This window comes from Arachis stenosperma, chromosome 5 (genome assembly GCF_014773155.1).
Source record: "Arachis stenosperma cultivar V10309 chromosome 5, arast.V10309.gnm1.PFL2, whole genome shotgun sequence".
Lineage (NCBI taxonomy): Eukaryota > Viridiplantae > Streptophyta > Magnoliopsida > Fabales > Fabaceae > Arachis > Arachis stenosperma.
The window spans coordinates 12,894,875-12,921,151 of NC_080381.1; the positions used below are offsets into that span (position 1 = coordinate 12,894,875).

General features: G+C 36.3%; 1 protein-coding gene across 1 annotated transcript; it reads right to left on the reverse strand.

Moving 5' to 3' along the window:
* Positions 1-10,797: 10,797 nt before the first annotated feature.
* LOC130980438 (uncharacterized) lies at positions 10,798-11,796 on the reverse strand. Its single transcript, XM_057904119.1, has one exon. The coding sequence runs from the start codon at positions 11,794-11,796 to the stop codon at positions 10,798-10,800; it is 999 nt and encodes a 332-aa protein (XP_057760102.1).
* Positions 11,797-26,277: the final 14,481 nt, after the last annotated feature.

The following is a 26,277-nucleotide window of genomic DNA, read 5'->3' on the forward strand; positions in this document are numbered from 1 at the left end:
TTAGGGTCGATTCTCTCAATTCTCCCCTAATCATGCTTTCCAAGATTTGTTTTTCATCTCACAATCAACATATTTCATGCATGCATACATTTATCATGAGGTCTTTTCTTTGGTTGTAATGGGGCTAGGGTCAAGGTAGGATGCATATTTGGTTAAGTGGACTTGATATTTGAATCTTTGATTAACCTAGACTTCCCACCTAACCTATGACAACCTATGAAATTTAAGTTCTAGCCTAACTACCCATTCTACTCACTTTTTCATATACTCGTGCATTTTCTTTTCTTGATTCGTAACACTTATGCATTGATTCCCTTTTATTGAGCTTCACTTTGGGGCGTTTTGTCCCCCTTTTTTTATTTCTTTATCTTTTTTCTCTCTGTTTCTATTTTTTTTCTTTTTCTATTTTTTCTTTCCTTTTCTTTTGTTTTCTTTTCATTTTCTTTTTCTATATACAAGAACGTTAATGCATAAGGTTCATACATTTGATCAATACATGAGCATGTACCCAATATTTTCAATAAAGATATAAAACTACCCTTCTATTTACCCAATGTCCCAAGATTCCCACATTTGAATGATACTCACACACACTAGCCTAAGCTAATCAAAGATCCAAATAAGGAACAATTATTGTTTTTCACTTAAAGGCTTGTAAGGTGCTAAAATAAGAACAAGTGGGTTAAGCGTAGGCTCAAATTGGCTAACAATGGAAGATGAAAGGTAGGGCTATTTGGGTAAGTGAGCTAATGAAATGATGGCCTCAATCATATAAATGCATGAATACACAAAATAATGGACATAAAGAATCAAACAAATCAAAGATTACAATCATAGAAAGAGAATAATGCACACAAGAAGGAAAATAAGTGGTTATAAGATGTAACCACACTATTAGGCTCAAAACTCACTTGCTTGTGTTCTTAGCTCAAAACATGATCCACAATATATAATTCAAGCAAGTTTTATGAAAAGTTTTCACTCAAATCAATTGGTGCCCTATAGATAGAAATCTTGAAAAATTTCATTATTTTGACTAAGCTTATTGTGTATATATATGCAAAAATTAAGAGAATGCAAGTAAAAATCCTAAAATCCTAGAATGAAATGCAAAAGTGTTGGGATTAGAAACTTGTCACAAAAAATTGCCGAACGGTCGGACGACCTCCCCACACTTAAAAGTTTGCACCGTCCTCGGTGCACTCAAAGATGAGCAAGGGGTACGGCGACTCTCCAGATTGCTACGTGTTCTTAGTCTTGCTTCCGTTATTGCTTGTGGTGCATCATTTATGAAAAACAAAAATATAACACCATAAGATGAGAAGATAAAAAAGCAAGGAAGCATGCATTGTTGGAATGAGGTAGATCACTTGAATTGAGTGATTGAATTAGTTGTGACATTCATAAAAGTAAGTGTGTGAATTCTAAATTAGGCGTCTTTTAGAACACACATTAGCAGAAAAGTCATGTCACAAAAGAAGCATGTACTTCACTTATCCTAGTATGCTTGAGATGCTTTAAGTGAACTTGTAAGGTAAAACAAGTATTAGAGAAGCACGAAAGCATTCAAGTCAAACACATATGGATGCATATGATCATGAAATACAATGCATTAAGGTAAATGCACATCATCATCCATCAAAAGATTGCCTAATCACAAAATAAGGCTCAAATCACATGGTGGCCAAATCATGTAATTCAAGAAGAGTTACAAGCTTGAAGGCAATTCTCATCACTTGGTATTTTCAAAAGGTAAGCACAAAGAACTCAAAACCAAGTAGCAAAGTATAACCTCAATCATAGAATCCAACAAAGATTATCTAAAAACATTCATGCTAAAATAGCATTTAGGCAATAAGGGGGAAGCAATGCATAGTAAACAAAGTCAATAAAGTGTCTTGTTATAAACCGAAGTATTGGACCTCGGGTCGTTCTCCCTAGGAATTACAATAAAGTGTCTTGTTATTGGTTGTGAGTTATTTTGGGGTTTTGATAAGAAGCATGAAAGATAAATGACAAGAAAGTAAACTAAGGCCTATAAAGATCTTGGCAAAGGTTGGTGGTCAAGGATCTCTATCCTAATCACTAACCACAATATGAGAATTGGCAAGGATTAATCTCATTAAATCATCCTCTAACTAGTAGTAAAGGAAAATCAAATGAGCTATATCAATCCTAGTCCATAAGTCCTAACTCTCCACTAATTCAATTAGTGAGAACTAGAGTCAATGGCTCCCAATCATCAATCACTTGGACATTAGTAACTCAAGAGGTCCTAAGTTACCTTTCCAAGCCAAGAGTATAAAATTCTACTCTAAAATCCAACCAAGCATTTCATCAAACACTTGGAAGGCATAAAAGGAAAGCATAGTAAAATTGCAAGAAAAGTAAATCTACACTACTCAATTGCAAGGAATTAAACAACAACAAATCAAATGAACACAATTATTATGAATTACCTTGATTGAATTGAAAGAGAGTAGAAGAAACAAAGTAGATCTACAACAAAACACAAGAACAACATAAAGGAAATTACAACAAAAGAATAGAAGAAGATGAATGTAGCAACAAAGAATTGAGAGATAGAAGTAGAAGAAAGCAAAGATCAAAACCTAGATCTAAGAACTAATCCTAATCCTAATCCTAATTCTAGAGAGAAGTGAGAGCTTCTCTCTCTAGAAACTACTTCTAAACTAATCCTAATGTGTGTGATGAATTGGAATCCCCCTTTGCTCTTCAATCCTTGGCTTTAAATAGCATTTTTGGCGCCAAAGTTGGTTGAGATTGGGCCCCACAACCCTTGAGAATTCGTTGGCCACGTTTTCATTAAAAAATCATAAACCAGCACCGGCGCGTACGCGCACAGCACGCGTATGCGTCCATGGGGTGATTCGCAGGTGCGCGCAAGTGCCAGGTGCGCGTGCGCGTCCATGGGCGAGTTTAACTTCTTTGACTTTTCATGATTTCTCCACTTTGCATGCTTTCCCTCTTCACTCCTTTGATCCATTCCTAGCCTTTTCAATCTGAAATCACTAACAAACATATCAAGGCATCTAGTGGAATCAAAGGGAGATTAAAACCATCAAATTAAGGGTTGAAAAGCATGTTTTCACATCTAAGCACAAATAAGGAGACAATCACAAAACCATGCTATTTCATTGAATAAATGTGGGTAAAAGGTGATAAAAGCTCTTAAAATCAATACAAGATAAACCGTCAAAATGGGGTTTGTCAGACACATTTTTGAAGAACTCGGTCAATTTATTTGTGACCTCCGAGACAACAAAATCATCAGTGCAGAAGGCCCTTTATGGCTTCTCCAACTATGACTTAATGCCATTTTTGAAAATTTTATGACAAAACCTGCAAGTGGTAACACTGACAAGCAATACATTGAAGGTTTTCGATTGACTGAGTTCAAGCCAAATTTTCCTAATGCCGAATCAGATGAAGATAGATTTTGAGCTGTTTTTTCCCTTTTCCATTCTTGTAAAGATTTTGATAATGACCAACTCAATTTCACTCCCTTCTTGCGTCGCAACCGTGGTCCTGCTTGGTTGGACCATTTACTCTTTCCAGACACCAATGAAGCAAATGATCTTGCAAATCGAAGTTGGGCAAACATGCTGGCTCTACAAGTAATACCAACAGGGTTACCTTTACACAAAAAGGAGAAATTCAAAATCACCCTGTATGCTCCAAATATGACAGCCAGACAATTTGGACTTTCTCAAGCCATACCAATGCTACAACCTCGAAATGATGAACCCTTCTGTCACTTTACTTTAACCACCCAAGAAGACTTTGATTCTTGCCTCTTAAAGAATCAGCAGCATAGGGACCGCTTCAATTTCATGGTGTACGATCGCAGTTTCTACATCACCAAATTTTGTTTTGAATGGTGGGCTACATACTATTCCAGGTACAATCGTACCTTGGAAGAAATTCAGCAAACTGCAATCGTACTTTTCCTGCTATTGAAGGTTCCCCGAAAAGATCTTAAAAAAGAAAAGCCGAAGCTGCTCGACCACCACCATCCAAAAGTAGAAAAACTCCTACCAAAACTTCTCGAAAGGTAATTTCATAATTTCTCTCTTTAACTTAACAACCCTATAAGTTATACATCTTTATCTAGATTTAATTCTAAATCTCTTATCAGTTAGTACTACTGACATCGAGTGAAAGCGCTGACGAAAGTGATCCAGTCAATAAAGATGCTATCATAAACTCTTCTCCATCGGAAGAGGCAGCCGATTCTGATCCTGGTTCTCGGCTAGTATTAAGATCCAGGCTTTCTCAGGTAATACCATTATTTCTACACATATCATATTTTGATTTAAAATAAAATTTCAATTTATAATTGTGTACCTTTTATATTAGCCTGTCAATGTTGCTCATTCAACAGCAACTACTGGGATTCTCGACCCATCAATTCTACCACAACCACAAGGCCAAGAACAATCTACATCACATGACTTCATTCAATTCACAGGACCCATTCAGACAATTTCAGCCACTTTTCCACCTGTTTCTCACACATCACAAGTGATTGATTCAACAACAAATCCTTTGCAACACTCTCCAGAAGAAACCATCAGACTTGAAACAACTTCACCAAATAATCAAGCTGCTTTTACTGAAGAGAACCAAGCAGTCCTAGATTCTGACTCTGCTTCTAAGGCTGCCGACACTACTAATTTAGATTTTTCTAGGTCCAAGGTATTAGAGACCCCTCCAGAGTTGCAACCTGATCCTTCACTCTAAACTCTTCCAGGACCAAGACCAGGAACATCAAATGTTCCTACTACTCCAACCAGTGCTACTTTGGAAGATCTAACTTCTGTTTTAAATAAAATCATCCAAGAAGATAAAGTACCAGTGCCTGCACTAACAATTTCAAAACCTATTACATCAAGGCCTTTGATCGAATTAGATTTTACCACTCGGGAACAACTTCGATCACTCATCAAGCTCTTGGATCACCCTCCTACCACCTGGGTTAATGATCCAATTCTCAACCAAATCTTGGCTGATGTTTTGAAATTCTCTTTTGAACTCCCAACCAACACACCATATTCTGCTGCGATTCAAGAATTCAAACCACTTCTCAATGAGAGTGTTGCGTCTCAGTTTCAACTTCAAGAAACTGAAAATGAAGAAGCCGTAGCCAAATCAAAAATAGACAATGTTCTTGCAACTGCTCAACCCATTCAAACTTCTCGTAAAGAATTTGATCTGAAAATCTCTCATGCTATCTCTGTACAAGCTTTCCATGATCAGGAAGAAGCAAGACTTGAAGCAGAATTGGCTCAAATTCAAGAACAACTTGCTACCATTTGCCAAAATCGAGCCACTATAGCCAAACCTCTTGCTGCAGCCCAACAAGAGCAGCATCTCCTTATTCAGAAACTTGTCTCACTCGATACCGAACGAGGAGAATATGAAAAACAACTTGAGAAAATCCAAGCTGACAAATTCAAGTAGATTGAAATGCTTACTCTCCTGGAAAACAAGAGAACAAAGCTACGCTCCGATTTGGCAAAACTATTGGTACCTTGAATCCCTTTTACTTCTAACTTTATTTTTAATTTTACTTTCTAATGGTTCTTATTTCTTTAACTTTCCGTATATGTTAACTTTTTTATATTTGCCAACAATAGAAAAGTTTCAAGTATTTCCCATTAATCGAGTTAATCACTTTTTTCGACTCGATATCTTTAATCTGATAGGCATTCTCGGAATATGTACCGATCACTTGAAAGGGACCTTCCCAACTTTGGGACCACTTACCCAGAAATCTCGATTTCTTTTCCATAAGTAAAACAACTTTCAAAACTAATTCACCTATCTTAAAAGATTTTTCTTTGATTCGACGATTATAACTTCGAGCAATACTTTTTTTTGTCGAATTACATTTTCGAGTGCCAAAATTCGCTCTGAATCCAATTCATTCAACTCATCAAACATTGCATTCCAATAATCATCGACAGGAAAATCATTCTGTTTTGATATTCTTAAAGTATTTAAATTAATTTCTAATGGAAATACTGTATCATGACCATATACTAATTTATAAGGTGAAGTCCCTGTCGAACCTCTTGGTGAGTTTTGATAAGCCCATAATACTTGACTTAAAGTCTCATGCCATGTTCAAGGCCTATTCCCGATATGTTTTTTAATCAAGCCTATCAATATCTTATTCGCTCTTCTACTTGCCCATTAGCTTGTGCATAATAGGGAGTCGAGGTAATCATATTAATATTTCTCGAGGCCGCAAAATTTTTAATTCGTTGGCCAGTAAACATAGTTCCTTGGTCAGTACTTAAAGTCTGAGGAATTCCAAATCGATGGATAATATTTTCCTCGATAAAGTCAATTATCGCATTTTGACTAACTTCTACTAACGGAATAGCCTCAAACCATTTTGTGAAATAATCGATAGCCACCAAAATAAACTTGTGTTGTTTCGATGAAGGAGGGTGAGTCAACCCAATTAGATCCAAAGCCCAACCTCTAAATGGCCATGGCTTTATTATCGAATGTAATTCGCCTGCTGAAATTTGTTGTATCGAACCATGTTTCTGACATTCTTGACATGCCTTTGCATAATCAATACAATCTTTTATCAAAGATGGCCAGTATACATGATTGCGATATAACACCCATTTCATTTTCTTTCCTGCCTGATGAGCACTACAAATTCCATTATGAACTTCACCCAAAGCAATCTCAAACATCTCAAACATCTCATCAAAATTCCATCAATCCCTTTTTTATATAATTCATCAGCCAATAAAACAAAATTTATTGCTCGTAATTTTATTTTTCTATCAACTGTGGTATTGAAATTTTTCAAATACTGAGCAATAGTCTTTCTCCAATCAGAGTCCTCCCACTCATTCATACACAGCACTTCTCTTTTATTTGCTGGTACTAAAATTTGATGGATACTAGATAACTTTTTAATAGTTTCTGGGTCAATTCGATACCTCGAAGCAATTTGAGCCAACTCATTGACAATTTCATTATGAATTCTAGGGATATGTATCAAAGATACTTTTTGAAAAGACGTTAACAACTCCCAAGCAGTTACTAAATATTTATGTAACGTCTCATTATTACATTTAAACTCCTTTAACAACTGCTTTAAAACCAACTGTGAATCCCCTAGAATTTGAACCTCTAAAGCTCCTTTGTCGATTAAAATTTTGAGACCTAAAATTAAAGCCTCATATTCGGCAACATTATTAGAGCAAGGATACTTTAATTCAAACAAAAATTCTGATGGAATACCCTCTGGTGAGATAATGAGAATTTCAACCCCTGCACCATCTTTGTGCTTAGATCCATCGAAATACAATTTCCAATAATTGACCTCTACATCAACTATATTTGCCCCATGGTCATTCAGATCTTTCAAATTATCCACAAGAAAATATGCAATGACCTGACCTTTAACGGCCTTTGCTGGGACATACTGCAAATCGAACTCCGTTAATGCTAACATTCATTTTCCCAAACGCCCTCTTAGCATAGGGAAACTAGGCATATACTTAATAACATCTGTCTGTGCGATCACTTTTACCAATTTAGCCACCATATAACATTTTAACTTCATACAAGAATGATATAGTGACAAACATAATTTTTCGATCGGGGAATACCTCATCTTGATATCAGTTAAGACTCGACTAAGGTAGTAAACTGCCCTCTCATGTCCGTCTTCACCGTCTTGGGACAACATACACCCTATAGTATCTTCAGATGCAGCAATGTACAATTTTAAAGGCTCAAATGGACGAACATTCGCCATAATTGGAGCTTTAGATAAATATGTTTTAATTGAATCGAACGCTAACTGATGCTCTATGGTCCATTCGAATTTTGAACCATTCTTTAATTTTATTAAAAGCACAAACACCCTTGTTCAATCTGAAAGATTCAAAATGAACCTTCGAAGATAATTAATCTTCCACAAAAACGATTGTACTTCTTTTTTTGATTTGGGTGCAGACAAAGCTAATATTACTTCTGCTTTATTCTTATCGATATCTATCCCATTTTTATGAATAACAAAACCTAAGAAGTTTCCAGCCGATATCCCAAAAGCACATTTCAAAGGATTCATTTTTAATCCTTTCTTTCTCATAGTCAGAAATGCTTTTCTTAAGTGGTCTATATGTTGAATTACAGAAATCGATTTTACCATCACGTCATCGATATACACCTCCATAAATTTTCCAATAAACTCATGGAAAATGGCATTCATTTTCCGTTGATAAGTTGCTCCAGCATTTTTCAAACCAAAAGGCATAACCACCCACTCACGTACCCAACGCTCCAGGACAACGGAAGGCAGTTTTAGCCACATCATCTTCCACAATAAAAATTTGGTTATATCTAGAATAACCGTCCATGAAACTAAGGATATCATTTCCTGCTGCAGAATCGATTAACATATCCGCAATTGGCATGAAATATTCATCTTTTGGGGTAGCATTATTTAAATCTCAAAAATTGATACATACCCTCAATTTTCCATTTTCTTCATCATTGGAACAATATTCGACACCCACTCCACATAACGAGCAGTTCGAATAAATTTTGCTTTGATCAAGCGTTCTATCTCTTCTTTAATTTTCACATTGATTGTAGGAGCAAAATGTCTTGGGGTTTGTTTCACAGGTCGAGCATTAGGTTTTAATGCTAATCGATGTTCTACTAATGAACGATCGAGACCAGGCATTTCATGATAACCCCATGTAAAGCAATCTTTAAACTCATGTAACAGATCGAAAAGCTCAGCTCGAAAAGGATCAACAAGATTTTTACAAACATATGTAATTCGAACATCATCATGAGTCCCCAAATTAATTTCTTCTAAATGATCTTGAGATTCAAACCCTTTATAATGATCATCTTCGAATGAATACTTTTCAAATCCCAAAGGCTCTAAATCATAAATACAATCGAAAGTAAAATCAATGGAATCAGAGATAGAAGAAACTTGATCATTGCTTAATTCATTACTACATTTATTTTCCACACAATGAGCCTCTGCTATTAAATTGGTAGTCCGACTCACATCATTAACTTCATTACAAGTAATAAAAGAATCATAACTACATTCGACTAGAGGCGTCGAAACAAACATACTACAACTAGTAGATTTACTAATCCTATCTGATTCAACTTTATCAGAAGAATCATCTTTATTTTCTAAAACTTGGAAATTATTTAAATAATTATGCAAAGTTACCAGGTAATCAAAAACTTCCTCAACCTAGTCCATGGTTTAGCCTTTCGAGGTCTTCAAGAAGAACAATCCCAACCTGTCGGCTCGAAGGGTATTCCGGATAGCGCAACTTCACCGAAAGTCCTTCTGAAGTCAAGTAGCAACCTTCACAATTATAAGAATTCAGAGATTGATCAACATTTAAAGGCTTCAATTTAGGATTATATATCCTAAAATCGACATGCATCTGTTCGACAAAAAGACTCGAATCTGCTTTGACGATTTCAGGCTTGCCTTCTTTAGTCCATAGAAGCACACTCTGATGTATTATAGATGGTACAACACCTACTCCATGGATCCAATCTCTCCCAAGCAAGGCGTTATAACTAGCATTTGATGGCACTACCACAAATACAGAGTGTCTCTCCGAAGACCCCACTTTCACTGTCAATGTGACCAACCCTTTTGCTGGCGTAGAATTACCACTAAAATCAGTCACAGCGATGTTTGTAGGGACCAACTCCTCGAAATGTTTCCCTACTTTCCCTAGCATCCTTTCAGGCAAGAGACTTATTGCTGTCCCACCATCAATCAATACCTTATTTATTTTGAACCCATTCACAACAGCAACAATGTGAAGGAGACGCAAATGAGACATTTGTCTCTCATTAGGGTGAGGGAAAAAACCTGACTAATCTTCTATGCAAATAAAAGAGAAAGCATCTTCATTGTCCTGATCATAATCCTCATCCGGATTACCTTCGCATTCTCCAAGATACTCAGTAGGAATTATCAAAATCGTCCCTACCATGTCATCATCTCCTTCGTCGAAGTATTCCTCATCGACATCGATGTCTTTATGTTTATCTATCCTAGAAGACTGAGCAACTGCCTTCCCTTTTTCCATCTTTGCTGGCGATGGAATCTCATTGGGATAAGTCTCCCCATCAGAAGGAAAGACATTTCGGGAATGCACAGAAGGAGTTGCCCCCTTACCTGCTTCTTTTCCTGTATTAATTTGAAGTTTCTTATTCTGATTTAAACTTTTCCTTCCACCTCTTCCTCTTGGGTATCCTCTAGCTCGCCCTCGATAAGTGGCATACTGATTTCGAGACGGTGCTCGGTGTCCCCATTGAGGGTTGCGTCGATACAAATGATCACGTCTTTGAAACTCTTGACAATTTCTGATCCACTGAATACCAATAGCCTGAGATCGGCTTAAAGGTGTAGTCACATCATGTTGAGAGATTTTGGAACTTGAGCCCTCCACACGTCAAATTGGCTGTCTTTGACGTGCTTGTTCCTCTCTATGGGCCAATTCTTTCTTCATTCTCTCCTTTTCGAAGATTGCTACTGCTTCAGCATCAAAAACAGCATTACACTATGGACACAAAGATATGTCCCGATCTTTGATCTTTTGCTGAACCAAGAAGTCCAACAAATCGTCCCCTGTTCTAGAATACACAGATCTCACTTGTGACTCGAAATCATCAAGAGCCACATCAAAGTCGTAAGACATCCCCACCATATTCACTCCAAAGCAGGGTTCCACATAACTGGCATCAGTTTTGAAAGGGATCCACATCAACCTTCATCTCCTTCTTGCCATCATCGAATTTCAAACGTCCTTCCATGATTGCCTCTTGAATTAAGTCCCTGAAACGGACACAACTGTTAGTCGAATGACTTATTGCTTGATGAAATTTACAATAAGGCTTTCCTTTCAAATTTTTTACGGAAAGCAAAGTTCTACCCTCAGGTAAAACTAACTGTTTATCTTTAAGCAACACATCGAAAATCTGATCAGATTTTGAGATATCAAAACTATATTTCTTTTCAATTTTAAGTTTTGAATCATTCGACTTTTCACTACCAGGGAGTTTTTTCAATAAAGAATAGACATATGGAGTGCCTTTCTTAAGCTCGGCCAAATCAACTTCTGTTTTAAAATCGATTTCTTCCTTTGAGGATTCCATAGTTACATAAGCAACCTTCTCTTTTCGAGTAAACGGTTTACTTTTTGACCTCTGTTCAGTTCTATGTTTTACTTTCTCCTTTTTCATAAGCTCAGTCTGTCGAACTTTTTCAGCCAGGTGAGCCAAGCCAGGAATATGCACATTAAACAATTTCCTGCGCATATAAAATTCCAACCCCATAGTTGCTATTTTCACTATCTCATTTTCAGGTAATGTCACATAGCACCTACTTCTAGCATTTTTGAAATGTATTAAATAGTCGTCGATGGTTTCACCATCTTCACGTTTCAAAGCTACTAAATCGGTAACTGCTACGTTCATTTTCCCTTGATAAAACTGAGCATGAAAAGCAGTTTCTAACTGATTCCATGTTGTAATCGAATTTGGTCTAAGATTCGAGAACCATGTAAATGCATTCTTCGTCAATGACGAAGGAAAAAAATTTATTTTTAAATTTTCATCATTGGCTAGGTTCCCAATCTCGACCAAATAACGAGCAACATATTCAGTTGTCGATTCTCCAACTTTTCCAGCAAATTTTGTGGTTATTTTTGGATTTTTCACCCCTCTTGGCACTTCAGCCATTTGAACTACTTAGGGAAAAGCAGATACAAAATGTGGCTGATTTATAAAACTAACATTTAATCCAACCCGATTTAAAACCTCCTCTACAATTCGGGTGACCTGATAACGATCACCACGTAATCCATGTAAAACATTATCGGCATTCTCATGTTGATGAACCATGCGAGAATTTTCTCGATTTGGAATATGATTTTTATTTTGAAAAATATTTTCCATCCCCTCATTAGTTCCTCGAGCGTTATGCCTTTCGCCTTCATTATAATCGATGATTCGAGCAATCCTCTCGACTTGTCTAGCAAGACGTTTGAATCTCGATTCATGATCGGTTATCATGGGATTCAGGATTGTAGTCATTTGCTGAGTCAATAAACTAACCAAATCATGGTGACTCTCCTCCACTTGTTGTCGATATACTGCCATTGAATTGGTAGCATTCGAAGTGGAGCCCACATGATACTCACGAGAATATTCAGAGTGTTGTTGTGGGTTTTGCATATTATTCACTCTATTGGTATTCCCAAAGCAGATGGGTGGCATAAATCCACCCACCGGTGGGGTATAACCACTAGGAAGACCATAAGGGGGCCAACCAGCGGTTAATGGAGGTTGATACGGTGGCGCAAGGCCACGTGGACGAGTATTGCATCCAACATTTCCAGTCTGAATAGTCGTGATGACTATGCTGTCAGTTTCGATTGCACCTTCCGAACGTGAAGACACGTCGGCTTGTTGCATGGATACCGGTATGCTATCATTGGTGGAAGAATGATGAGCGGATAATTTATACGCTTTTTGGCATTATTTTTAGGTAATTTTTAGTATGATTTAGTTAGTTTTTAGTATATAATTATTAGTTTTTATGCAAAAATCACATTTCTAGACTTTACTATGAGTTTGTGTGTTTTTATGTGATTTTAGATATTTTCTGGCTAAAATTGAGGAACCTGAGCAAAAATCTGATTCAGAGGCTGAAAAAGGACTGTAGATGCTGTTGGATTCTGACCTCCCTGCACTCAAAATGGATTTTCTGGAGCTATAAAAGCCCAATTGGCGCGTTCTTAATTGCGTTAAAAAGTAGACATCTTGGGCTTTCCAGCAATGTATAATAGTCCATACTTTGCCCGAGATTTGATGGCCCAAACTGGCGCTCCAAGTCAGCATAAAAATTCTGGCGTAAAACGCCCAAACTGGCACCAGAGCTGGCATTTAACTCCAAGAGAAGCCTATGCACGTGAAAGCTTCAATGTTCAGCCCAAGCACACACCAAGTGGGCCCCGAAAGTGGATTTCTGCATCATTTACTTATTTCTGTAAACCCTAGGTTACTAGTTCACTATAAATAGGACCTTTTACTATTGTATTTTCATCTTTTGATCATCTTTGATCTTGGGATCATGTCTTTGAACCCTTTTTCGATTGTTTCATGTTATTTGGGAGGCATGGGCATTCGGTCATGCCTAGACCTTGTTCTTATGTATTTTCAATGGTGGAGTTTCTACACCTCATAGATTAAGGTGTGGAGCTTTGCTGTTCCTCATGAATTAATGCAATTACTACTGTTCTTCTATTCAATTCAAGCTTATTCTTATTCTAAGATATTCACTCGCACTTCAACCTGATGAATGTGATGATCCGTGACACTCATCATCATTCTCCCTTATGGACGCGTGCCTGACAACCACTTCCGTTCTACATGTTATAGCTTGAGTGTGTTAACGAGCGGATTTTCTATCAGTAAGAAATTTAAAAATATAATTGCGTTGTAAGTATAGCTTCTAAACCAATAGAAAATCCTTTCGTACAAAAGTTTGGTTGTCACAAGTAACAAAACCCAATAAAATTAATAACCGAAGTATTTAAACATCGAGTCGTCTTCTCAAGGAATTGCAGGGAAGTATGATTTATTATTGGTTATGTAAAAAGATATATTTTTGTTTGGATTTTTAAATTAAGGAACAAGTAATTTAAATGACAAGAAAAATAAATTAATAATTAAGAAAACTCTTGGCAAGGTATGAAAATTAGACGTTCTATCCTAGTTATCCTTATCAATTGTGATGAGAATTGCTTGTTGCTCCTACTTAGTCAACCTCTAACTATGAAGGTAAGTCAAGTGGATAAATTAATATGAATCCTCAAGTCCTAGTCAATTCCCAAAGAAAGACTAGAGTTAGTGGAATTCAAGTCAATTAGCAACTTCCAATTACCAATCAACAAAAGAGTTTGATAACTCAAGAGTCTCTAATTACTCAACCAAAGCCAAAAATATAGAAAGCTAAATTAAAATCATAAATATGAAATACCTAAAATTTATATTAAATAAGAAAATCAATTCTAAACATAAAGAGTTCATAAACCAAATTGAGAAAATAAATAAAAGGAACATTGAACCTGTAATTTGAAAAGAAGAAATCTTAAATCCTTTAAGAGGAATCCTAATCCTAAAACCTAAGAGAGAGGACAGAACCTCTCTCTCTAAAAACTACATCTAAGAACTAAAATTGTTAATTATGAATGAATGATAAGTGTGCCTTGAGTCTCTGCATGTTCCCTGGCTTTATTCTGTGTTTCTGGGCCGGAAACTAGGTCAAAACGCGGCCCAAAATTGTCTCCAGCGTTTCCTGCATTTTCTGCAGATCGCGCATGTCACGCATACGCGTCGGTCACGCGTGTGATAAACCCCAATTTCCTGGTTTATTTTGTGCTTAATTTGGGAAGATTTTATCACATTTTCCCACATTTATTCAATAAAATAGCATGAATTTGTAATTCTCCCTTGAATTGTGCTTAAGTGTAAAACATGCTTTTTAGGCCCTTAAATTAGTGATTTTAACTCACTTTAATTCTATCCAATGCCTTGATATGTTTGTTGAGTGATTTCAGGTTCATAGGGCAAGTATTGGATGGAAGAAATTGAGAAGAAAAGCATACAAAGTGGAGAATGCATGAAGAAACCAAGATTGGAAATGCATCGATGGGCGCGCACGCGTACAAGGCATGTGCACGCAAAAGTGAGTTCGTCTAAGGACGCGCATGCGTACATGCCGCATTTGCGCGGATGAAGAACTAGCCAATCGACGCGCACGCGCACATGGCACGTACGCACCGATACTCGCACATGACTCACTTAAAGGCAAAACGTTGGGGGCGATTTCTGAGCAGCCCAGGCCCAATTCCAACATATTTCTAAGTGTATTTCATGCAGAATTGAGGCCCAAGCAAAGGGAGAGCAATTGGTTGTAGCATTAGCATCATGTAGTTTAGTTTCTAGAGAGAGAAGTTCTCTCTTCTCTCTAGAATTAGGTTAGGTTAGGTTAATTTCATCTTAAATCTAGTTCCAATTTCATGTTCTCATCTTGTTTTCTCTACAATTTTATGTTTCAATTCTTGATTCCTCTTAGTTTTCATGTTAATCCCCCTTTTTGCTATCTTTTGTGATGATGACTCTTGTTGGATTTGGACCTTTCCTTTAATGCAATTTAATATTTGATGTTCTTTTATTATTGATTTGAGTTGTGATCTCATTTTCCTTGTAATTGGTAGTTGTTAGATTTCAATTATTCTTGCCATTTATTATGATTTCCTTTTATGCCTTCCAAGTGTTTGACAAAATTCTTGGAAGGATTTTAGAGTAGAATTCTATGCTCTTGGCTTGGGAAGGTAACTTAGGAACTCTTGAGTTGCTAATGTCCAAGTGATTGATGATTGGGAGCCGTTGACCTTAGATCTCACTAATTGAATTGGTGGAGAACTAGGACTTATGGACTTGGATTGACATAGCTCATTTGACTTTCCTTTATCATTTAGAGGATGACTTAATGGGGTTGATCCTTGCCAATTCTCATGTTGTGGTTACTGATAAGGATAGAGATCCTTGACCACCAACCCTTGCCAAGGCCTTTTTGTTATTTGAATTTCCTTATCATTTACTTTTCATGTCTCTTATTCTAAAACCCCAAAATATTCCTTTATAGCCAATAATTGACCACTTCATTGCAATCCTCGTGAGACGACCCGGAGTCCAAATACTCCGGTTAATTCTTATTTGGGGTTTGTACGTGTGACAACCAAATTTTTGATTGGGACGATTACTTGTTGGTGTAGAACTATACTTGCAACGAGAATTCATTCATTTGAGGAAATTCTATACCATCAAAGAATTCACTCGTCAAAATGGTGCCGTTGCCAGGGATAGCAATGGTGTTATGTTATTGGCTATTGTATATATTGTGAATAGCTTGATTTTTGGTTTGTTTGTTAGTTTTTGCTAGTTGTAGGATTTTGTTCTCTTTGTTTCTTGTTAGCTTTTGTTTTTATTTTCTCTTTCACTATGAATTCTCATGACTTTGGCTATGAGTGTGGTTCTAACTATGTTGTAGGAGATGAAAATTACAAAGACAACAAGCATCAAGGATTCGGAGATCAAAGGTGGGAGGAGCCCCAAGCTTATGGACAACCTTCTTGGCAACAACCTCCTCTGACTTCTTATAAGTACAATTCAAGTCTTGATGCATATCAATCTAATGTATGTGATGATCCTCATTGTGGTTGTCAACCACAATCATCATATGCATATGAACCCCCTCTTCAATATAACCCTCAACCACACTCACAAGCCTTATATCCCCAACCACCTCTATATGATCCTAACCCATATCCACCATACCAACCACCATATGAACCATCTCTAGAGCTACCACCATTCCAATACCAATACTCACATGAACCACAAAGTCCATAAACACAACCTCAAGAATTTCACCAATATGAACCACCTTCTAACTACAATACCCTTCCCTCAAACAATGAAACTTCTCTTCCACCACCGCCTCCCGATGAAGCCCCCATGCTAGAATTGAGAGATCTTGAATCTCATCTCTTAAGGCGACAAGAGGAGGATGAAAAGAAGTTTGTGGAGTTAAGAGCAAAAATGGCTATCATGGTAGAAGCCATTGGTAACATAGTCTCATTCTGCCTAAGCTTATGCGACTAAAGCACTCCCATTGTTGAATGTGGAGAAGCACCCAATGAGCTTAGTGAGGGAGTGAACTTGAAGCTCCAAGGTGAAGAAGAGGAGTCAAAGCAAGAAGTGCAACAAGAGAAGAAGGTAGAGATGATTGAACCAAAGGAAGTAGTGGTTGGCACCTTAGGATATGTTGAGTACATAGAGGAATCACAAATTGAAGAGCCTTCTTCCATGGAGATTGAAGTTGATGTTGAGGAGGAGAGTGCACAACCTCCAAGGCACAATGTGATTGAAGAATTGGAAGAAGTGTTCCGAGTAATAGGCCCTCCTATTTATGATGATTTCATAGCAACATATGATCCTTTTGAGTTTGAAGAATCCTTTCCCACTATGCTCGGAATTGATGAGGAGGTAGACTTCACTCAACCTCCTATTTATGATCTGAGTGATGAAGAAGAGCTTGAATAAATTGGTGAAGAAGAGCTTGAACTTGAGGAGGCTTGGCAAGAGAAGGAACTTAAAAAAGCTTGCCATGCGGTGGAAGCCTCTAGAAGAGGATGGACGGGAGTAGAGCGCGCCTTGTCAAGATCATTGGGAACTCCTCCACATAGGTTGTCATCTAATGCTTCATTTCAGTGGGTAAAACATCTAACTCTTAGCTTTATTATCCCACTTGAACATGGTTTGCTTGAGAAGGATGGCCAACTTAGGGCGCTTTGTGGAATTAAGCGTAAAGGAGGATGTTTAGTGGTTGGCGTTGTAAGTCTAGGCTCATTATGGTTGGAAGCTCAAAATTGAGGAGCAAGGGTTGGTATAATGCTCAATTGAATGGGTCTAGGAGGATAGTTTGGTGCTTCCATGAGGATTCATCTCTCTTGCCACCCGGAGGAACTCAACATGACCAACTCAAGGACGGGTGTGAAAACAAAGTGTGGGATCCCGGATCGCACAAGGAGAATCAAATTTGGGAGCCTATGGTTCGTGAAGAACTCCATCAAGGCTTGAAGTTATTAACTTTGAATGATGAAGCACAATGGAAGTCCAAGCATTGGTGGATGTTCAAGGATGGATTCAAGCACAAGCCACCTTGATGGATAGCTCCCCATAAGTCCAACTTAAGGATAATAAACAAAAGTGCTAGGTGAGAGACACCCCACCATGGTAACATCTTTCATTTTTTCTTTTTGTAAATATTGCTAATAATTAGTTTAATTTTATGTTTTGTTTGGTTAGATATGTTTATTTGGGAGTTTAGTATGTCAAATAAGGTTTTATAATGTTTTGGTAGTTGTTTGGAGGTTTGGAATGCTTGGATTGGTGCAAAAACATAGAAAAATTTTAAAAAACAGAGCACCATCCACGCGCACGCGCACTCCACGCGTACGCGTGACCCAAGTAATTTCAACCATCCACGCACACGCGTCCTATACGCGTACGCGTGGATTGAATTTTTTCACTTCTCATACATTCACCCGAGAGTTGTACCTGAAGTGTGCCAACTTTGTGCCCAAGGCACGCGCACGAGTACCTCACGCGTACACGCCGCCGCTCCAAATAACTCATCACGCGTACGCGTGCTTTACGCATACGCGTCGCTACCATTTCATCAATCCACGCTTACGTGTACATGACGCGTACGCGTGGATTGCCCTGTTTCACCCACCTTCTTTTCTTCTCCTCCTTCCATTTCTTTCCTTCTTCTCTTCTCTTTCCACCCTTCAATCATCATCCAACACTACCAAACACCATCCATAACCACTTCTTTTAGTTAGTTATTTAATTGTTTAATTAGTACATTTTCATTTTGTTTTCTATTTTTCTTTATAAGTGTTGGATTATTAATATTGTTTACTGTTTCTTGCTGCTGATTATTGATGAGATGTTATTTTAACATCATTATTTTTAATTTTCATTGTTGGATTTCTTTGTTGAGGTTATATTTTGTCACTTGGTTTTGAGTTTTCATGTTTAACATTTGTGAACACTAAGTGAATGTTACATTGCCTTTAAGCTTCTTAACTCTTTTGAATTGCATGTTTTGGCCACCATGCATTCGTCATCTATTGTTAGGCAATTGTATATTATCATTGCATTTTTTTAGGTGATGCTTGTTTATGGTTTACCCTTATTCACATCACTTATTTCATGCATTGAGATTGTAGAATTGTGAAATTGGATCGAAAGCTTACCTAGTGACATATTTTTGAGCTTTCTCAGCTTTGTGGACCATGCTTGCTATGTGATGGATTTCCACTTCTATCTTCTTTTTCCTAAGTTTCATAGCATCCATGTGTTTCACTTATATGTGACTTAGGTGTTGCAACAACTTTAATAGGTGTCATTGATTGTGGTGTAAGTTTCATATACCATTATGTTCATTAAGTTCACTTACACATCAATCAATGTCCATGCATTATCGAATTTCACAATTGCTTGATTTTTGCTTGAATGCTTTTATGCTTCTTTACTACTTGTTTGGTTGCCTTAACCTACAAGTCTTTTAAAGTATCTCAAGCACACTAGAATGAGTGAAGTGCATGTTTTCTTTTGTGTAATTGTGACATAACTTTTTGTACTAGTATGTATGTATTCTAAACCACGCGCAATTTTAGAACCAACACACCTATCTCTCATTAATGTCACACCAATTCACCCACTCAATTCTAATGATTTACCTCATTCCAACAATTTACGCTTCCTTGCTTTTGTATTTTCTCATCTTACGGTGTTTATTTTGTTTTTCATGATTGATGCGCCATAAGCAAAAACGGAAGCGGGAGAAGAACATGCAACATCGGTTGACCTACCAGCTGAAGGTAGCAACTCGGAAAGTCACCGTACCCCCTTGCTCATCTTTGGATGCACCGAGGACGGTGCAAATTTTTAAGTGTGGGGAGGTCGTCCGACCACTCGGCATTTTTAGGTAACAAGTTTCTAATCCCAATACTTTTGCATTTCACTTTTAGGTCTCTTAGGATTTTTGGTTGCATTGCATATGTATATATTAAGCTTAGTCAAAATAATAAAATTTTTCAAGAATTTTATCTATAGGACACCCCAATTGATTGAAAAAAAAAATTTTTAGAACTTGCTTGAATTATACAATTGTGGATCATGTTTTTGAGCTAAAAACATAAGCATGTGAAATTTGAGCCTAATTGTGTGGTTACATCATATAACCACTTATTTTCATTCTTGTGTGCATTATTCTCTTTCTATGATTGTAATCTTTAATTTATTTAATTTTATATGTCCATTATTTTATGTATACATGCACTTATATGATTGAGGCCATTGTTTCAATAGCTCACTTACCCAAATAGCCTACCTTTTACCTTTCATTGTTAACCAATTTTGAGCCTATGCTTAACCCAGTTGTTCTTAATTGTAGCACATTACAAGCCTAAGTGAAAAACAATAAATGTCCTTAACTTGGATCTTTGATTAGCTTAGGCTAGTGAGAGTATTTATCATTTGATTTTAGAAAAGTTGGAAACATTGGGTAGAGATAAAAGTATATTTTGTATTTGTGTTAAAAATCTTGAAAATTGGGTACATACTCATGTATTAATCATGTGTAAACCATATGCATTGATGTTCTTGTATATATTTTAGTCTGAAAAGAAGAAAAAAAAGAGAAAAACAATATATATATATAGAAAAGAAAGAAAAAAAAAAGCAATAAGAAGGGGACAAAATGCCCCAAAGTGATATTCAATAAGAGTCAATGCATATGTGTGGTGATCAAAAGAGAATGCATGAGTGTGTGAAAAAGTAAAGAATAGGTAGTTAGGTTTGTTTTAGAATTGTCTAAGTTGTCATAGGTTAGGTGGAAAGCTTAGGTAAATCAAATATTCAAATTCTAGTCCACTTGACCATATGCATCCTACCTTGACCTTAGCCCCATCACAACCTATGGAAAGACCTCTTGATATTTGTATGCATGCATGAAATAATTGTTGATTGTTAGATGAAAAATAAATCTTGGAAAGCATGATTAGGGGGGAATTGAGTGAATCAACCCCATACACTTGAGTGCCTAGAGCGGATACACATCCAGTGAGGGTTCGATCGTCAATTACATGTCTCCACCCATGATCAACTTTTCTTGCAAATTTGTAAAATCTTTCAATGATTCAATTCAATTGTGGCTTTGCGTTGATTGCTATGCTTTAGCCCTTGTACTTATATGTATTCTTGGAAGTTGACTTATTTTGACCAAGTAGTTGCATTCATTTAGATAGATTGCATTTAGTTAGTTTGCATTGAATAAATGTGATACCCTTTGCTTCTTTCTTAATTTTAGCATGAGGACATGTTTAGTTTAAGTGTTGGGAGATTTGATAAATCCCGATTTCGTGGTTTATTTTGTGCTTAATTTGAGGGGATTTTTATCACCTTTTCCCATATTTATTCAATAAAATAGCATGGTTTTGTAATTCTTCCTTGAATTGTGCTTAAGTGTAAAAATATACTTTTTAGGCCCTTAAATTGGTGATTTTAACTCACTTTAATTCTATCCGATGCCTTGATATGTTTGTTGAGTGATTTCAGGTTCATAGGGCAAGTATTGGATGGAAGAAATGAGAAGAAAAGCATACAAAGTGGAGAAAGCATGAAGAAACCAAGATTGGGAATGCATTGATGGGCGCGCAGGCGAACAAGGCGCGCGCGCGCAAAAGTGAGTTCTTCTAAGGACGCGCATGCGTACATGCCGCATTCGCGCGGATGAAGAATTAGCTAATCGACGCGCACACACACATGGCACGTACGCGCTGATACTCGCACATGACTCACTTAAAGGCAAAACGCTGGGGGCAATTTCTGAGCAGCCCAGGCCCAATTCCAACATGTTTTTGAGTGTATTTCATGCAGAATTGAAGCCCAAGCAAAGGGGGAGCAATTGGTTGTAGCATTAGCATCATGTAGTTTAGTTTCTAGAGAGAGAAGCTCCCTATTCTCTCTAGAATTAGGTTAGGTTAGGTTAATTTCATGTTCTCATCTTGTTTTTTCTACAATTTTATGTTTTTATTCTTGATTCCTCTTAGTTATCATGTTAATTCCCCTTTTTGCTATCTTTTGTGATGATGACTCTTGTTGGATTTGGACATTTCCTTTAATGCAATTTAATGTTTGATGTTCTTTTATTGTTGATTTGAGTTGTGATCTCATTTTCCTTGCAATTGGTAGTTGTTAGGTTTCAATTATTCTTGCCATTTATTATGCTTTCCTTTTATGCCTTCCAAGTGTTTGACAAAATGCTTGGAAAGATTTTAGAGTAGAATTCTATGCTCTTGGTTTGGGAAGGTAACTTAGGAACTCTTGAGTTGCTAATATCCAAGTGATTGATGATTGGGAGCCGTTGACCTTAGATCTCACTAATTGAATTGGTGGAGAACTAGAACTTATGGACTTGGATTGACATAGCTCATTTGACTTTCCTTTATCATTTAGAGGATGACTTAATGGGGTCGATCCTTGCCAATTCTCATGTTGTGGTTAGTGATAAGGATAGAGATCCTTGACCACCAACCCTTTTCAAGGCCTTTTTATTATTTGAATTTCCTTATCATTTAATTTTCATGTCTCTTATTCCAAAAACCCCAAAATATTCTTTTATAGCCAATAATTGACCACTTCATTGCAATCCTCGTGAGACGACCCGGAGTCCAAATACTCCGGTTAATTCTTATTTGGGGTTTGTACATGTGACAAAACCATAATTTAATTTTGATGCGAGAATTGTTTGTTGGTTTGGGGCTATGCTTACAACGAAGTAATTCCTTTCTTTAAGAAGAAATTCCTAGACCGACGACGATTCTTGCTATCAGCATGCGCGTCATTCAGCATTTTTTCTTGCCACGCGTACGCGTAATCCACGCGTTTGCGTCATTCGTGTAGACTCCAATCCATGCGTTCGCGTCAGGCACGCGATCGCGTCACTGCGGTTTTCTCAAATTCGCGCGGTCGCGTGAGCCATGTGTCCGCGTCGGTGTTCGCTGGTTATCTCCTTAGTTTCTTGTGTTCCTTCTATTTTTGCAAGCTTCCTCTCCATTCTCTAAGCCATTCCTACCCTATGAAGCCTGAAACACTTAACACACAGATCACAGCATCGAATGGTATAAGGGAGAATTAAAATACACAATAACAAGATCTCTAGGAAGTAGGTTTTCAACCATGGAACAATTTTGGGAAGGAATTATAAATACATGCTAATCATATGAATAAGTGGGTAAAGACTTGATAAAAACCACTCAATTAAACACAATATAAATCATAAAATAATGGTTTATCATGTGTATCTCTTGGCCTCCTGGTTCACGATGCATGGTTGCCTCTCTTGACAATAGAGCCTTTCATTCCGTGAGATCAGAGTCTTCATGGTATAAGCTAGAATCAATTGGCAGCATTCTTGAGATCCGGAAAGTCTAAACCTTGTCTGTGGTATTCCGAGTAGGATTTGGGATGGGATGATTGTGACGCGCTTCAAACTCGCGACTGTGGGGCGCAGTGACAGTCCACAAAAGGATCAATGGATCTTATTCCGACATGATCGAGAACCGACAGCTGATTAGCCATACGGGAAACCGTAGAGGACCATTTTCACTGAGAGGATGGATGGTAGCCATTGACAACGGTGATCCACTTACATACAGCTTGCCATGGAAGGGAGTACGCAAGATTGGATGAGGACAGTAGGAAAGCAGGAATTCAAAAGGAACAAAGCATCTTCATATGCTTATCTAAAATTCCTACCAATGAATTACATAAGTATCTCTATCCTATTTTATATTTTAGCTGTCTTTTAATTATCAAAATTCCATAACCATTTGAATCTGCCTGACTGAGATTTACAAGATGACCATAGCTTGCTTCAAGCCGACAATCTTCGTGGGATCGACCCTTACTCACGTAAGGTATTACTTGGACGACCCAGTGCACTTGCTGGTCAACTACACGGAGTTGTGAGAGAAGTGTGAACTCACGATTTTGTGTACCAAAGAACCACCATTCACATTTGATGATTCATCAGCTATGTGAATGATCTTCCCACTTTGTAATTGCATACACTAAGAAAGGACTAGAAGGCAGTTATTTCGACACACTTCGTTTTAAAACTGTCCCACTGGGCGTACCAATTTGTTTTGTCGATTTTTAGCAAATCGAGGGTAGTTCGATTCTAATGATCTGGGAGCGAAACCAACTCCTCTGTGTGAGTACCAGTTTTCTAGAAGTGCATCAAAGCGTCTTCAATTAGACAAGTTTCAACAATGGAAGAATAAAATAAATTTGTAAAATTGATAAGTGCAATTTCGAAATTAAAGTTCTTAAATAAAAACTAAATAAATTGTGAAAAGGAAGATTTGCTTGAAAATTAAAAGAAAAGTAATAACGACGATTTAAATTAAATTGAAAGACTAATCAAACAGAATAAAATGCAGAAAAGTAAAATAAACAAAGGAAGTAAAGAACACTTGAAGAATAAACTTAATTGAAAAGTTAAGTTTTACAGAAAAGAAAATAAATTGAAAAAGAAAGTGGAAGGAACCCTACAGAAAGTATAACTCGATTGCAAACTCAGGGAATCGCTGAGATGTGAGAATGCTTAGAGTGTTTTTTCTGAGTGAAAGTTCCAACCCCTATTCCGTAACACTTCACAGTATTTATAGACTATGCTACATAACGGTTAATTAATTACAATTAATTACAATTAAATAAGAAATTATGAATTTTGAAATACAATCACTCTTGGTAACTGTTCCCGCTGCGTGATTGTGGATATTTCCAATATTTTTCTCGTGTGATAAAAGCCATGAACTTTCCCGCTTCCATCAACACTCGAACATCTTTTCGAAAGCTCTTCTTAATTCCTCGAATCGAGACTCTTACTCGATTTGGCTCTTTCGATCGGTAGCACAATCGAAACTTAAATTAGAGCCGATTACTTTCAACTTTATCTCGACCCTGTAGAAAAGGCCATACAACTTATTTCGATTCATCTTACTTGTATCAAAAATATTTTTCGATCAACACAAATAATTACTTTAATGATAATAAAAACGACACAAATTTTAAATTAATGATATAAGATATTTATTAAAAATGACACAATAAATTTTTAAAAAATTATATATCTAAAATTTTAACTCAATCAATCAATAAAATATATTTAAATATATTTTGTAACAAAAAAAATTCAATAATTTATTATAAATGACACATGAATTAGTAAAATTACTATATATCTTATATATGAATTCAATACCATTGATTAGTTCAATAATAAAAAAAATTGGTTAAAATTTTTTATATCATGGTTAAAAAATTTTAATGTCAAAATTAAGAAACTGTCACATTTAAAAAATTTCAGTGCAATTTTTTTAATAAATTCTACACAATTCAAAATTTTCATTCTTCTTTCTCTTTTTCTTTATCATCATCTTTTTATTCTTTTTTCTTTTTATTTCAAATTCTCATAATTCTTCTAATTTCATCCTCTTAACAAAAATCTATGTAATAGCTAAAAAGTTTAACTGCTACTTCTAATAAATTCTGTACAATTTAAAACTCTCATTTCTCCTCTTCCTCTTGCTCCTCTTCTTCATCATCATCATCGTCTTGTTGTCATCATCATCGTCGTTGCCATCATCATCTTATTTTACATTCTCATAATTTTTTTTAATTTCACCCTCTTAAAACGAGCATGTATCGCGATTAAAAAATTGTTGTATCAAAATTAAAAAAATTTTCGTGTCATGGTTAAAAAATTTTGGTGCTATTTTTTTGGATAACTTCTTCATAATTTAAAACTCTTTATCGTTCTCTTCTTCTTCATTATCATCTTCTTCTTTTTCGTGTTTCATTTACTCATAATTCTTTTTATTTCATACTCTTAACAAGAATAAAAAGAAGAAACAGAGAAAAAAATTAAATAAAATAAAAAGATAAAAATACTACAATAACCAGGAAGAAAAAGAGGAGGAAAATAAAAAAAATATAGCAACAACAAAAGAACAACGATGAAAAAAACGCATAAAGAGAAAGAAGAAATACAAAAACGTTTGGATGTGTAATAAGACTATTAATACAAATTATTTTCATAATTTAATATTATTTTAAAATGACAAAAACCCAATCATATTACGTGTACAAAAAATATTAGCAATCAAATTAATTATTTATAAAAATACATATTAAAATTTAAAATACATATTAAAAATTTATAAAAGGTTTTATTACTCTGTTGGTCCCTATAGTTTGGCCAAATTTTTAATTAGGTCCCTATACTTTTTTTCCTTTCAATTAAGTTTCTATACCAATTTTTTGTTTTAATTGAGTCCTTACAGTGACAAGAAACGTTTGGAGTAACAGAATATTCCGTTCCAAAATAGAATATACCCAGTTATAAACGTTTTTTGTAATCCTGAGTGTATTTACTTATTTTGTATTGTCAAAATTGCCCCTTCCTTAATAAAGGAATAACCCTTGATAAAAAAATAACCCTTCTTCTTCACT

Excerpts from the sequence above, each read along its gene's own strand:
- LOC130980438 (XM_057904119.1), bottom strand. The coding sequence starts at position 11,796 with ATGGCTGAAGTGCCAAGAGGGGTGAAAAATCCAAAAATAACCACAAAA.